This window comes from Eptatretus burgeri, chromosome 12 (genome assembly GCF_056783735.1).
Source record: "Eptatretus burgeri isolate ZD-2024b chromosome 12, Ebu_testis_v1, whole genome shotgun sequence".
NCBI lineage: Eukaryota > Metazoa > Chordata > Myxini > Myxiniformes > Myxinidae > Eptatretus > Eptatretus burgeri.
The window spans coordinates 16,333,574-16,349,383 of record NC_140972.1 but is presented as its reverse complement, the minus strand read 5'-3'; the positions used below and the strand labels follow the sequence as shown (position 1 = coordinate 16,349,383).

The 15,810-nt window shown below is 44.1% G+C and overlaps 1 protein-coding gene across 1 annotated transcript in view; it reads left to right on the top strand.

Moving 5' to 3' along the window:
* The window catches only part of LOXHD1 (lipoxygenase homology PLAT domains 1), a 197,872-nt gene that overhangs the window by 163,685 nt on the left and 18,377 nt on the right, over positions 1 to 15,810 (top strand). Inside the window, exons 32-34 of the mRNA XM_085849094.1 lie at positions 2,208 to 2,416; positions 3,547 to 3,732; positions 11,902 to 12,029. Of these exons, the coding sequence (XP_085705220.1) occupies positions 2,208 to 2,416; positions 3,547 to 3,732; positions 11,902 to 12,029 (523 nt within the window). The remainder of the gene's footprint in view (positions 1 to 2,207; positions 2,417 to 3,546; positions 3,733 to 11,901; positions 12,030 to 15,810) is intronic.

Here is a 15,810-nt window from a genome sequence, read left to right as displayed (position 1 = left end):
TTCGTGCAGCCTTTTCCTTGCACTCATCTTAATGACGATGTAATTGTTGTAACTGGGAAGCATATACTGGTTTTGACTTACCAGCAAAATCTCCCTGTCAGAGCCTTAGAATAAGACCAGGGAAGTTTTTTGGGATTTTACCAGTCCACTGAATTACCATTTGGAAGGATGGTACATGGATAAATCCGTTATTCGGGTTCCTTCCGATGACTCCAATGCAGTACTTGGTCTTCCGTTTCATTATGTTTGTTCCATATCCTGATGCTGTGTGGACTGTGCTTCGCCACTGATGGACCTCTGGTAGTTTGTTCCTGTTGCTGCGTTTGAGCCTGTGGAGTAACTGCTGAAATCTATCTGTCCGGGTTCTTCCCAACATCTTTGTTCTTTGTTCCTTTCATATTTCTTTCTAATTTTTAGCTCGCCTGTTTGAAGAACAGAGAGCTATAGCGATACCCCCGGCATGAGCGTGAGCGTGAAAATGTTAAAGTTTTTGGTGCAAGTTATTTTTTTCCTTTCTAATTTTTTTTATATGCCAGATATATATATATATATATATATATATATATATATATATATATATATATATATATATATATATATATCAGGGCGTATTATGTAATACCAGTCGTCCATCCGTCTGTCTGTCTGTCTGTCTGTCTGTCCGTCTGTTCCTGTCCGCACTCTAACTCCCAAAGTTTTCAACTTTCACGTTTCATATTTAGTACATAGGTACAGACTGTGGAGACGGTGTGTCGCGACATACCTTCGGCATCCAAAGTGGTTGCCATGGCAACCAGGATGCTGTTTTCCATGTAGTAGCACAATTCTGTATATACCTTCTTGTTCGGGCGTATATTGTGCTCACTTGCGCTCTTGTTACTGATTACAATATACAAATACATATATTGCTTTAAAATTATTTCGATCAGACTTCACTGCAATGCTTTATAAAAAATATTAATTATTAGACGAGTCTTTTAAAAACGATAAATGTATAAACAGGCGAGCATTGGGTGGCTTTGACACCAACTCTGGTACTCTTTATTGTACACCGCTCCTTTCCAGTGCCATATCCAGACGATGCATGACATCCTCGCCGGGCGTCCAAGGGAGTACTTAGTTTTTACTCCATTTGTTTTGCTTCTTTTCTTGTTTGTTTGTCCAGGCGATATCTCAGCCATCCTTTGAGCTAGGAAGCTGAAATTTGGGGACAAAAGTGAAGATGTGCTTTTGCAAAAAAATGCATTTGAATTTTTTTTTTATTTATCAATTAATTGATTCATTACTTAATTATTATCGATTTATTAATTACTTATTTATTTTATTTCTCATCCTTGCAATTTCTCAGGCATATTTTGAGCTCGGAAACTGATAATTGGAAATGACAGTGGCCAAGTGATTTGGCTATAAAAGGGTATTATTGATTTATTGATTCATCAATTAATCGATTGATTTTTCATTTTTTGATTAACTACTTAATTTTCAAAAAGTTATGGATTCGGATGAAACGGTGGTGGTTTAGGTATGCTATTCAGCGATTGATTGAGAAATTAATTATTTTATGATTATTATTTATTTATTTTAATTATGCAATTAATCAATCAATTATTGTACATCGCTCCTTCCCAATTCCGACTCCATGTGCTGTAAAACGGCATCGCCGGGCACCTAAGGCGCCCCAGCGATGTCACGCGCTGGAGGATTTGTTATTTATTTATTTATTTGGCATCGGGGTGGTGTACTTTGTATGTGCCGCTACTTGTTTCTCTTTCTTTATCTATCTGTCTAGGGAGAAGTGAATTCTTGCAGAATTTTTTCTGTAATGCTCACTTGGCTGCACCTGGATGGGTTTAAGGGGTAGAGGAGTAGCCGCTGAAACCCGAATCCAATCCAGGTTCCTCCTGATGACTCCATCTTTGCTCTTTACTTCTTCGGGTTCCTTCTGATGACTCCAATACAGTGTTTGGTCTTCCGTTTGATTAAGAGTAGTAAAACCCTGCAGTGGAGCTGAATGATCCCAAAACTATGGTTTGTAAAGAGCTTGTTTCTAATTATACAATTGGTCCTTTTGTAAAAAGGAAAAATTTCATTAAACAACATTGCAAATTTGTCCACATTTTGTACTGCATTGAAAATGTTGTATATTGGACACAGCAATGCACTGACCTCAAGTTTGCCTTGAACAATGTTACCTTTCTGTTGTACAGTGATCCCCTACTATGTGGTGGTGACCACAGGCCCATCAAAAGAGCATAGCACAAAAAGCAGAGGCTTTGTGATCTTGCTTGGTACAAGGGATCGCCGTACGCGTCGTCTTTGGCTGGACTCAGCAGATGGGAAGGCTGGCTTTAGGCCAGATTCATCACAGAAGTATCGACTACTAGGCCAGGACATCGGAGAGCTACGGAATGTAGAGGTGAAGTCGTACATGGTTTTGACGGTTCTATCTCTAATTTCCCACTGCAGCTCGTTTGCTCCTCATAATTTTCGAGTTTAAAATGTGGTTACAAATTGCTCTTTAGATGTTATGCAGAGGAAGGTTGCTATGTTTCTGAGCACAGCCTTTATGGTAATTAATTTTGGTATGCTTGCTTCCATCCCCTTCCTTTGGAAGATCATCATATGTTTGATATTGCAATCATATTACAACTTGTTTTTCAGGTGCACAGGGTGATGTTGACACATTTTTGGTCCTTTTCGCATACAACTTATGGTCTCCAGTTCTGAGTGCCAACACCAATAAGTAGGCTGTCATGTTTAGGTTAAGACTGGAGATATCTTATATGGGTAGGATATCTTATATCAACACCCAGAATACTCATCTCTGAGTTGTTTCACCTGGGCTCGAATCACTGCTCAGCTAAAGCTGTCATCCTGGTGTTTCACAGACAGGACAAGGCATCAGTGTGTGCACCGTCCCTTGGAAAGAAGTCTGCCAGCACTGGCTCTTTGTTGACGTTCGATATCCCATAGTGTCCTTTGCGAAGAATAGGTGAGTTATTGCCAGCACCCGAAACAAATTCCAAATTCCTGCCACGACTGACTGCTGGGAAAGCAAGGACAAACCATCCATCATAACACTTGCCAAAATACTGCTTCAAGAGCACTGATGCTCTGTCAAAAGTATGGTACACGGATGATTATGAAAACGATGATGATTATGAGGATGACAGAAAATCCTCCAGGATTTTTCATGTTATTATTATCAATAATAATAATCAATATTATTATCATGTCCATCTTCTCTTCACCATGTTCCCCGTCCCATCCTCAACCCTCTCCCTTCCACAGTTCACCTAATGTGTCTGTTCCCCACTGTTTTGTCCCTTCCACTCCCGCCCCTCTTGTCTCATGCCTCCTTGCTGTGAGTTGTGCGTTAGCTCTCATACGAGCCTCGACCAAGGTATACAAAAAATAAAATAAAATAAAATAAAATAAAATTCGAAATCTCAAAGCAATCAGCAGTTTGCATTCTGAACAAATGTATTTGCAAACAGATGCTGAGCCCATTGTCTGTCTCTGATTCGACCTGTACATCGTGAACAGCTCGGCCATGATGGGATCACTGCAGAGAGTTGCTGGTTTGTGGAGGAGTTGGAAGTCGTGATCCCATTGCGAGGCTTCATGTATGTCATACCTTGTAAATGCTGGTTTGCCAAGGACCGTGACGATGGATGTACCACAAGAACATTTAGCATCATGGATGCCAGTTGCATCCCTATCATGCCCAAGGTTAGGCCATTTCTGCTTGCAATTCACTGCTTGTGGTGTACATGTGTAGTCGAACGTGATATCTTCAGTCAAGCTATTGGCTATCAAATATATAAAGCTCAATTAGTGTTTGTTTGTTTGTTTGTTTATATATGATTCCAAAACTAAAAAACTGTTGAACCAAATCAAACCAGATTTTACATGTTGCCTCGGGGTATCCCAAGTATGGTTTCTGTCAGGGTAGCATATCTGGGACAGGTAGTTCAGGGAAGGGGGAACACCCCAATTCTCTCTCTATAAATTTGTATCATATAGTGCCACCCGGTGGTATCCGGTTTCACAAATAATCTTTTTGTATAAATACATTTCAAACAACTCAATGATGTGCATTATGATGATGTTGAAATCTGAGTGAGAATAATTCAAAACTTTCAAAATATTTCATTTCACTCATTTTAAATGGAGGTTCAAACCAAAGCGTGCAGCATGGAGCTTCGCAGCGAAGTGGAAATGATTTTTGCTCGTGCCATATATCAAAATAAAAACCAATTGCTGCACCGTAGTCCCCAGAAGGAAGCCAGACATAACAATACACACATGTACATACAAATACACATATACAACAAACACACATGTATAAACTACACACACATACATACTGTTACGGCTGTGGAAATTCGCATTATGCCATAAAGGGCCCGTAGGTGAGATATCTTGGTAGGTGCATGTGTAGTTAGCCCTAACCCGTTGTATAGAGGGAATTTATGTGATTCATCCGGGCTGCGACGCTTTGAGTCAGACAATTTTCTTTTTCTATCTTTTATTTCAAACACACAACATTTCAACAACCACGCCATCCCCATCACATCACCAACCACACTGCAACCACGCCACCTCCACCGTCTACGCTACCACATCTTCGCCACTCGCCATTCAACAGGCTCCGTGCGGTTACGATCTCCACGGAGAAGCAAACAAAACCAACAAGGATGCTCGGTGGGCTTTTCCCGCCTGTTTTTCCCGTCTGACTTCCCCGCACTTTGGAGTGACGGAAGAGCAATGCAGGTCAAAGGTCAGAGGTCATTTGAAGGTGGGGCCTCTTTTTGGGGGAATAATTCCCTGGCTCCGAGCCAAAAAACTGACTCCCTCGGCCCCCGGACGGAGCGGGGTGGAGGGAAAGCGTGAGGGTACACCGCCTTCGAGAAGCTTCTCCAAGAAGCTCAAAGGGAGGCGGGGCTGAAAACGGGGCGGGGCGGAAAGGCAGAGTCCCGCGCGATAAAAGACGGACATGGGCGGGCGGAAAGGCTCCCTGAAAAAGCTCCCTGAGAGGCTCCCAAAAAGGTTTCCTAAAAGGCTCCCTCTCGCGCTTCTTCTTCCTCTTCATCTTGGCTGGTGGTTCGGTTGGTTGGTCATCAGGGAGAGGTCCTGCGCCCGTGCCTTGGTGAGCGGGCCTGTCACAAAGGCACAGATGGGAGACGCGGCAGCGCCCGTTGCGAGGTGGACCTGTGCGTCCGGACGGGGAGTGCCGGAGAGGGTTCGCAGGCCGTGAGAGAGGTCGGGGCCAGGTGCGACTACGCTGACGGTCGCGGAAGAGGGACTCACCAGAGACAAAAGGGAAGTCGCGACTTTCTTTCTTTCTTTTCTTTGGGGTTTTGGTGTGAATGTCCGTGGGTGGCGCCAGTCTGGCTAAAGTAGAACTGTTTAAGTGTTGCCGTGTGTACGCGTATTCGGTTGTAGCTCTGCATCGTTGTTTTTATTGTTCTGGTTACTATATGTGCATTTTGATTGTGTATTGCTGTAAATACGTGCCTTATGTGCTTGTCTGTGTGTGCGTGTGAATAAAATGCTTGCTTGTTGAACTGTGCCCGCTCTGCTTCGTCTCTTTTCCTCTTTTATTGACCCTCCATCCTGCTTCACGTAAAGGGTTCGTAGTGGGCTTAATACGCCCGGTAATTAATTGGAACCATCGAGGCCGACGATAACACCGCTCGGTTATCACTGTAGCACGGAACGGACCGCTTAAGCGGATCGTGTCCGGAGTCGGCCTGTGGCGTGGTACGATCGCCCGGTCGACCATCCGCGCAGGTACTTAGGTAGATCGAATTTGGCGAGCAACCCTATCCTGCGCGGGTGGGCAATTGGCACGGTCGTGGTGGGGTTAAATCCCCACCCTTGACTAGCTCCCAGCGTTGTTCCGAGAGGTTCACGACTGAATTGTCCGTCCGGTGGGCGACGCGGTCACGATTCGAGTGACGTGGCCGTCCGCACGCCGGCGGGCGCGAATTCGCAACAATACATACATACATACATACATACAAACAAACAAACAAACACACATACATACAAACAAACACACATACACTCATACATACATACAAACAAACACACATATATAAACTACACATCCACTCATACATACATACAAACAAACACACATATAAACTACACGCACACGCACACGCACACGCACACGCACACACACACACACACACACACACACACACACACACACACACACACACACACACACACACACACATATATACATACCTACATACATACAAACAAACACACGTATATAAACACACAAACACGGATATATTATGTACTGGTAAGTACAGTACTTACAAAAGCTATTTTATTTGAAGTTATAACCTTAACTTATAAACAATCGACTGATTTCCTAACTGCCCGGATCATCAGCTGGGCACCGTTTTTCATCGAGGTTTCGATCCTTTCAGCCCAGAACCTCTACAAACGGTGGATCCACAACCCCGGTCACAGGTCCACATCAGTAGATTATTCAACATCAATGGAGCCACAACCTCAAAGTTGTGTCCAGACAATCAGTCAACACAACAATGTAATATCCTCATTCAAACTTATTTAATTATTACTTTTGTTTAAATATTTAATTACTACATCTGAATAACTTTAATCATACATCACTTTATATGTGATATATAAAGCGATAAACACTTTTCCTTGTAGATATGTCCATTACACAGCACCTCCATCTAACCATAGACTCAAACTGTCATTCAAATATTCAAACTGTCATAAACAACTGATTTTAATATGCTGTATTGTGTATCCAAGCAACCGCCAATAAATTATTTTAATGCTTATTTATAATGTATTTTATAAATAATATTTATTTATTGTAGTTTTTATCTTAATAGCTCCATTATATATTGTTGTGGATTCTCGCCCGTTCGACATGCGGGCGACCGCCTTTAGCTCAATTGCAGCCGCGCACGCCCACCGAACGAGCAATCGAGTCGCAGCTTTCGGATCAACGCCGAAACCCAGCTACGGGTATTTTTAACCACACCATAAACTAGCCAACTCTTCTGTCCACACGCTACAGGGTCGATTGCCGAATTGTCGATGTACCTAATTATTCGCGCAGACAGAAATGCCGGGGATTCATACCTCAACGGAGCCTGCACGAACACGAGCCGCTTTAAGCAGCTCGTTCCGTTTGCGATTGCCGAGCGGTTTTATATCACCAAGCCTCGTCGGACCAGATGTACGTTTTATCAGCTATTAATCAGCCAGCTAATTATTCCGAACGCAATTATGGCAGTCAATGGCAGGTAAGGACGCAACAAGCAGGTGACATTTCAACAATGGGGACATTTATTTGTACACGTAAGCAATACAATGAATGGGGGTAGGGGACAAGACACGAGCAAAAACCTACAGCCGATATCTATTTATTACGTACATGCACTTACAACAATTCTACTTACGAACAAGGTGCCACAGACTTTCATGCAAAAACCCCAGAAAAGAAAGATAGAACTCGGCTCGTAAGCCTTTAATGTTCCTCGGAGCTGGGATGACCGAAGGAGCTCCGCGAGGCCGTGCAGGTTACCTTTGTCGCCCTTGAGGCGACTCGATCGGTCTTTTGGTCGGCGACCCTCCGTATGTCTCTATTGTCAACGCGGCAGCTGTTGTAACGGCGGCTTGGTTGGTCCAGGGCCTAGCAGCGTGCCTGACTTTCCACGGCCGTCTCCCGACTCTCCAACGAGCTGCCCTCCAACCGCCAACCGACTCTCTGATGCGCCTTCCTCTCTCTCGTCTCCCGACTCTGGTCTCCAGACCCGAACTCCACTTGACTCCACCAACTCTGCACTCGACTGGACTCACCAACTCGACTCCACTCACCCACTTCACTCTCGGCGTTCCAACGCGGCCCTTTTATCAGGTCCAGGGCGTCCGCCCCACCCTTCTCGGCGCGCAGAGGAAAAATCCTAGGAGTGATGGAGTTGTTTTTTTTCGGAGCATACTTTTTGTAACCGTCACTTTTTTACCCGTTCTGAGGGACCCGCCCCAACCGTCAATCCTGTTTTCATCCCAGAATATCGGGGCGGGAGTTGTTGAGTTGTTCTTTTTGTTTGTAGAGATGCCGTGGTTGTAAACTTTGTGGCGTGGTTGTGGAGTTTGTTGGCGTTTTGGTGGAGGTGGCGTGGTTGTAGAGATGCTGTTGTTTGTGGAGATGATGGTGAGGAGATGTTTGTTTAAAATAAAGATAGAAAAGAATAACACTACCTCAAAGGTTCACAGCCCGGCACACAAATAAATCCCGTTGTACATCGGTGGGTAAATCTAATCTGGACACACACTTATCAACATAACTGATCTTCGGGGAACCTGAATGGTGATCTGTGAATTTCCACAACTGTAACAATATATATGTTTAATCAATAATATTAATTAAAGAATTTACCGCACTAAAATAATTAATTCTTTGTTATTATATCAAATGCAATGCAAAAGGAACTTGTTCACATGAAAACCAAACAAACCAATAAAAGGTGACAATGGAATCTACAGACATTCTCACAAGACCTGACATTATCCCACAAAAAGACACAAAAGTATTAAATAAATAAATAAAATTAGCAGCATCCTTAAACTTCTGTTTATCAAAACAATGAAAACTTGAGTATTTTTTTTTTTTGAAAAGAATGCTCTATCAAACCTGACGCATAAAAACTTATTAAGAAAGTTAAAACCTTGTCAATCACTTTGAAGAGTGAATCCCTCACGAGTACTGAATCCAAATTTGTATTTAAAGTGTATGACACATGTCGTATTAGTTCACACTAGTACACAAGTTGTAAGAACCTGCTAAACTCCAGAGAATATAAGCTCAGACTTGTTTGGAACATGACCTCAGAAGAACATAAAAATAATGAAAAACCTTTTTCCTTCATAAAAACCTTGAAGTTTATCAATTAACTCAAAAGTTTATCAAAACATTACCTTGAGAAACTGACCCAGTACATTGTACCCTGTCATTAAGGCCCAAAGGATAGATCGCACATAGTGCCCTGATCCAAAAATCCTCTTGGTGTCCTAGCTCAACATTACACTCCTCTTTATTATCAAAATCATTAACATTAACTGAGTATATACTTTGAATACAACAAATACTAAAATTATGTTCAACTTCATTGAAATGATTACACTGGGCAACAACAACAAAAACTTTTCTTCTGCTACTAAGGGAAATGCAGGTGTTCTTGGCTAAACCTGAGCCGCTGATTTCAAATCTGTAGTCAGAATTTAGCCAGCACATCAAGTTTTCAAAATATGTGTATGTATTAATGATAGCCAACATGCTATATTACATTATTATTATTATTATTGCAGATCGTCACATTGTACTACATCTAATATCAGCGCTTAGTAATTGCTTTCACGTCTAGTTAGCTAACAATGATTGATCTCAATGTATAATATGTAGTGTACAAACCAAGAACATAAGTTGCAGAAAATAAGTTAATAAAACATTAGAACATGGTAATCTTCGGAAGGGTGTAAACTTGAGAGGGAAATCTGCCCCATTGTTAGTGATTCAGAAACAACACTTCAAGTTTACACTCTTCCTTTCAATATAGTCAGCGTAGGCACTGTTCAGACGTGTTCAGAAGTGAGAGACACTTGCTCTTGTGCTTGTGTGTGGAATTGTTCTCCCATTGTAGGAACCAACAGTAATCACCCAACATGTTTGGGTTGAACCAGCCTCTACCTAGTTTCCATGACCGAAATGTCTTGGTGGAACCTTTCGCCGTGCTCATCGCTTACCTCACCCAGATTAGGTGGGAAGAAATCAAGATGAGAATGCAAGAAGTGCATTTTAAGAGACATCCAACAGCCCATTCGCTGAAAGGCCTTTAAGCATGTTGTCCACTAATTCCACATACTGTTCAGCTTTATGGTTACCAAGAAAGTTCTGCACAACCAACATAAATGCTTCCCATGCTGCAAACTCAAGTGGGTTCAGTTTATTTTTGAACTTTGGATCACACATCAGTTCTTGGATCTGGGGCCCAACAAAAATGCCTGCTTTGAGTTTAGCATCAGTTTTCTCTGCGCCAAACTTCTCTCTGAGATATTGGAAGCCATTACCATCGTGATCCAATGCCTTGACAAAGTCTTTAATAAAGGTTAGGGTGAGTTAAAAATTGTTATGCTGCATGGAAAATTTTACTTTAAAATTCATAGCTTGGTCGGTTTACATCCAATTTTAATAATTTAAAGTGCATTCTAAAGCTGTTTTTATGAGAAATAATATTCTACAACAGTTGTATTGCTATAATTGAAACCAAAAATACTAATAATAATCATTTATGATCACTCAAAATCACCCACCAGGGCAAGCTACGTAATTGGACCATATGTATAACTCAAAATCCTGACGTGCTGAGAAAATTCTGACTTCATATTCAGAATCAGCATACTCGATTTAGTCTAGGTCATGTACTTACACCCCAGTTGCAAAATCTTTATTGTCCAGTGTTATATAAATATGTCTGAATACCAGATCGATACAGCAGACCTATTCAAACTTAGATGTAAACATTGAGAAGTTTTACCAACATATTGCAATCCACAATCTCCACAAGTGAGAAGACAAATAATGTACGTTGATTTATATCCCAACAAACATTCACAATAAACAACAAAAGTCTTACCTGTCACATGACAAACAAAAGTTTCACAAGGTCTAAAAACTTTACAGCAGAAACATCGAGAGGAATAATTACACTTTTCAAAAAACAACATACTTTCTCATTCTGACACTGTATGCTTTTTCGTTTTTCGTAAGCCTGACATTATTGTCAATTTTTGGTTTTTGACCTTGTCCGGTTGGCTCGGACCAGACAGACGAGACAGGCTGACCAGGATACCTATTGGTGAGGGGCTGCCTCACTTGAGGCGGGCATTACCTGGTGTAGAACTGAAAGTTCTCCCACCTACACTGACAATGCCTAGTGATCAGGGCGTGACAGCCATTACCACAGCCTTAAAACTGGATCAAAGTCAGCAGCTGCTGGCTTTTCATGAACACGAGGGCAGACATCTCATGCCCCAAAAATGAAGAGCGAAAAAAAAAAATAGGCTGCAGGTATGGGGGGGGGGGGGAGATATTAAAAGGGGAAATAGGAATAAAGAGAAGTTGTTGTTTGTCTTTCGGCTGCTCCCGTTCAGGGTCGCCACAGCAGATCATCCGTTATGATCCGCCTACTGATTTGGCATAGGTTTTACGCCGGATGCCCTTCCTGATGCAACCCTGGTCACCTCTTACGACACAGGGATAAGGATTGGGTTTTGCCATGATTCCGGGCTGCCCTACACCCTCTCATAGCACGGCCCAGTGCAGAGCTCCCGTCCTCAAGCGATCCTCCAACCCAAGCCTCCAAGTAGCCAGATTACAGGCGCACGCCACTACGCCCGGTATAGGAATAAAGAGAAGTATGAAACAGTAAAAGGAACTGTGAAAGACTAAAAAGAGGTATGAAAGGAACATATATATATATATATGTATATATATATATATATATATATATATATATATATATATATATATATATATATATATATATATATATATATATATATGATGGTTGATGAAGGTGATGTTAGCTGACTTCCAAGCAGATGGATATATGACCTCGGGCAAATTAGAGTGAATAGAGTAGTATGTTCATCAAGTACAATGTATTGCCTTTTGATTAAATTCTTCAGCAAAGTGCAGATACTTTTGCGAGTTGATTATTATAAATGTGGGATACCTGATGAAAATTTCACCAGCTTGAATCTCGCACCATCTTTTTCTTCGACACTTGTATGTTTGGATCACGTGCATTAAAAGATATATATTGTACCCTGCAGGTCCTGTATGAAGTGACGGTCTTCACTGGTGACACGCATCATGGTGGAACCGACGCAAACATCTTCATGAGCATTTTTGGTGCTGTTGGTGTGACTGAAGACATGCAACTGATGAAGAATGGAAGCAGGTAAAGTTGGTAACAATACCATGCTCGACAATGATTTCCATCGGGCTTTGTCACCATGAATATTCATGATGCTATTTTGCCATTTCCATGAACACGATGTTTTGAGATATTGACATGCTTAGATGCATAGATCCTAACATACGAAAGTCTTTCAAAAAGTTACAGAAATTAGATACAATGTTCAAAGAAATGCCAACTTAATTTTTTTCATTTTCCAATATGGCGTCCCTTGACTTCATTGCAGTTTTTGCTGCATTTGTCCTTCAAGTTATCTATACCTGTAAAGTGAACAGAGCACAGAAAGAGCAGAGCGTGCAAGACCAGAAATGAGTTGAACAAGACAGAAAGACTACCGACCTGTCTGTGATGTGAAAGTGATGGGCCCATAGCCTCGGCTTCATCACTGGAGATTCCAGTAATCTTGATGTCCTGGTTTCCACAGCGTCAACCTGAGCAAGATGTGAGGCAGGGACGCCAGCCGAGCAGGGAGAGCAGTACTCCATCAAGCTGCCGATGAAGGTCTTGCAGATGTATAAGAGTATGCAGGGCGGAGGATGTGCAGTCAGTGACTGGCTTTGGAGGCCAACTTAGGGACGTGTTTTGACCAAGAAAGATCGTGGCTGATAGTGAGATTTTATGCAAAACTAATTTTCATTTGAACTACGAATCATTTTTTGTCTCTTAATTGGTCTTTCTTTGGGCTGCAGGATGGCCTAGAGGTATGCACACACACCTCTAAGCTGTCCAGCCTGGTTTTGAATCTCAGCCCAGCTACAAACTGCCATCTTGGTGTTTCACAGGCAGGACGAGGCATCAATATGTATGCCATCATTCGGATGGATGACAAACCGGGCGTCCCGTCTGTTGGCCTGACTTGGTGGATGATAAAGATCCCACGGTGTCCTTCCGGAAGAGTAGTCGAGTGATCCAGGGCACCATGAACAAATTCCAAACTCCTGCTCTAACCTACAGGGGACACGACATTAGCTGCTCAGCCACGCTTCCAGAAATGAGGCAACCAGCAGCCACATTTACTGTCAGGTCAGGTTCGATCTGTGACCTGCTACAGGTACCATGTAAACCTGTACTAACCTGTTCCATGGTCGGGTTGTCGGCGACTAAACCGTCTCCCCCACCAGCTTTTCTGGTGAGGAGGGTGTTTGGATATGGACACCCAGCAGGATTAAAAACAAAACCTGTCAAAGGGCAGAGGAGCTCCTTGTGAGCCAACGGCCATCCATATCTAGTGCCCAACTGTGTCTGCGGACGTCCTCCTGCAGTTGGGTCACTTCTTATTAGGAGGTTGGTGGCAGGATTTGCACTCCGGCCACCGTAAAACCCTTCATTCCGCAAAACGCAAAAACGCAAAAAAATCTGAAAACCCACTCCGTGGGAGTACCTCCTGTGCAGCTTCCCTTCGCAGGGCAGCTCACCGGATGACGGGATTGGGGCAAAGCCTTCGGGACCCCCAATCTTTGATAGGAGGGAAACCACGGGGTAACATCCCTGGGTCAGATTGCGGGAAAGTGTGTCGGAGTGGTGCTGAGGTGTCGTCCACCAGACGGCGGTCTCCTTGGGTTAACCTGAGGCGGTCCCTTCGGGTGGGTGCCTGGAATGTCCTATCCCTAAGAGAGGATGATCACCTGTCTCTGTTATCATCTGAGCTCAAGCGTTTGGACATCGGGATTGCAGCTCTCTCTGAGCTCTCTCTGCGGCGAGATAATGGTGGGTGGTTACACCTACTATTGGTCTGGTCGCTCTGATGGTTACCATACCCAAGGAGTTGCTGCAGCTGTGTCCAATAAGCTGACCCCAATGATAATTGAGGTAACACCGGTCAACGAGCGTATTATGAGATTAAGGATTCGTCACTCCTTAGGTGTCATTTCCCTGGTCTCTGTTTATGCTCCGACTGAGGCGAGTGATCTCACCGTGAAGGATGCATTCTACGCCACACTCGAGTCTGTGGTTGATCAGTGCCCCAGACGAGATACACTTCTAGTCTTGGGGGATTTCAATGCATCGACTGGAACTGATAGGGACGGTTATGAGGTGTGTGTTGGTCCCCATGGGTCAGGAACTATGAACCAGAATGGCACTAAGTTCCTTGACTTTGCAAGAAGTCATGGACTTAGGGTGGCTGGTTCATGGTTTCAGCGCCCACAAGCTCATCGCTGGACTTGGTATTCCAACGCTGGCGGTGTGGCAAAGGAGATTGACCATGTCCTCATTGACGGTCGTTGGAGGATGATCCAGAACTGCAGAGTCTACCGGAGTGCTCAGTTCCTCAATACTGACCACAGGCTTGTTGTAGCAACTCTAAAGCTGCACCTTAAATCCTGGAGAATGGTACCATCCCAGCCGAGGCTGGATGTTGCCAAGCTCAGGGATGAGAGAGTAGCTGAGGAGCTTGCGAACAGGCTGAGTGGGCACTTGGGGGGTCTGGGTGCTTTGGGGGGTCCTGAAGAGTTGTGGAGCGCCTTAAAGACCACCGTCCTTGATGTTGCCGGTGGATGCCTTGGAGCTCACCGCAGGGCAAAGAAGAATTTTGTCTCTCAAGGGACACTGGATACCATTGACCAGAGTCGCAGGGCCAGGCTGAATGGCAGAGCTGAGCTGTTCAGGGAGCTGAGGCGTAAAACTGTACGTGCACTGAGGGTGGACAAGGAGGCCTATGTGCGAGGAATCTGTGAGGGGTAGAGCATCACCTGTGGACAGGTGATTCTCGTCCCGCTTACAGGGGAATTCGCGCATTACGTTCATCCAAGCCCATCCCTCGGAGCACTGCAGTTCGAGCAGAGAGTGGTAGGCTCTTGACAGAGGAGTCTGAAGTGAAGGCCCGCTGGGCCGGTTACTTTGAGCGGTTGTACCAGGCTGATCCCCCAACTGTCGAGTTGGACGTCAAGGGTGTTACAATCCCTGTTGCTGACCCTCGAATCAACTGTGGTCCACCTACGCTTGTGGAAACACGGGCTGCGGTGAACCAGTTGAAACGGGGCAAAGCTCCAGGGATCTGTGGCATCCATGCCGAACTTCTCAAGGCTGGTGGAAATGCTGCACTCGTATCGTTGCATGCAGTTTTGTGCTCTGCCTGGAACACAGGCATCATCCCAACTGACTGGAAGAGGGGCCTTGTTGTCCCTCTCTGGAAAGGGAAGGGTGATCGCCAAGACTGCAACAACTACCGAGGGGTGACGCTGCTCTCAGTGCCGGGCAAGGTCTTTGCTCGGATAATTCTTGATAGGGTTCGCCACCATCTGCTTGAGCACCAGCGTCCAGAGCAGTCAGGCTTTACACCAAAGAGGTCAACGATTGACCGTATCCTTGCACTTCGTGTCCTCACCGAATGCAGACGAGAGTTTCGGCAGGGGCTGCTTGCAGCCTATGTTGATCTCTGTAAAGCGTTCGATTCAGTGAATCGGGATGTCCTCTGGAGGATTCTTGGTCTTCGTGGGGTGCCACCAAAACTGATCGATCTGATGTCTGAACTCTACTCTGGTACTGAGAGTGCTGTGAAGTGTGGTGGTACCATCTCTGACTTATTTCCAGTTGTTACTGGAGTTCGTCAGGGATGTGTACTTGCCCCCACACTTTTCAGCACTTGTATGGACTGGATTCTAGGGAGGATGTCGGAGAGATCAAGTTGCGGTGCGTCATTTGGGAATGTCAAGATCTCGGACCTTGACTTTGAAGATGATGCAGTCATCTTTGCGGAGACTTTAGACATCCTCTTGGGGGCCCTCGAGGTGCTGAATGAGGAGTCGGAGCCGTTGGGATTACG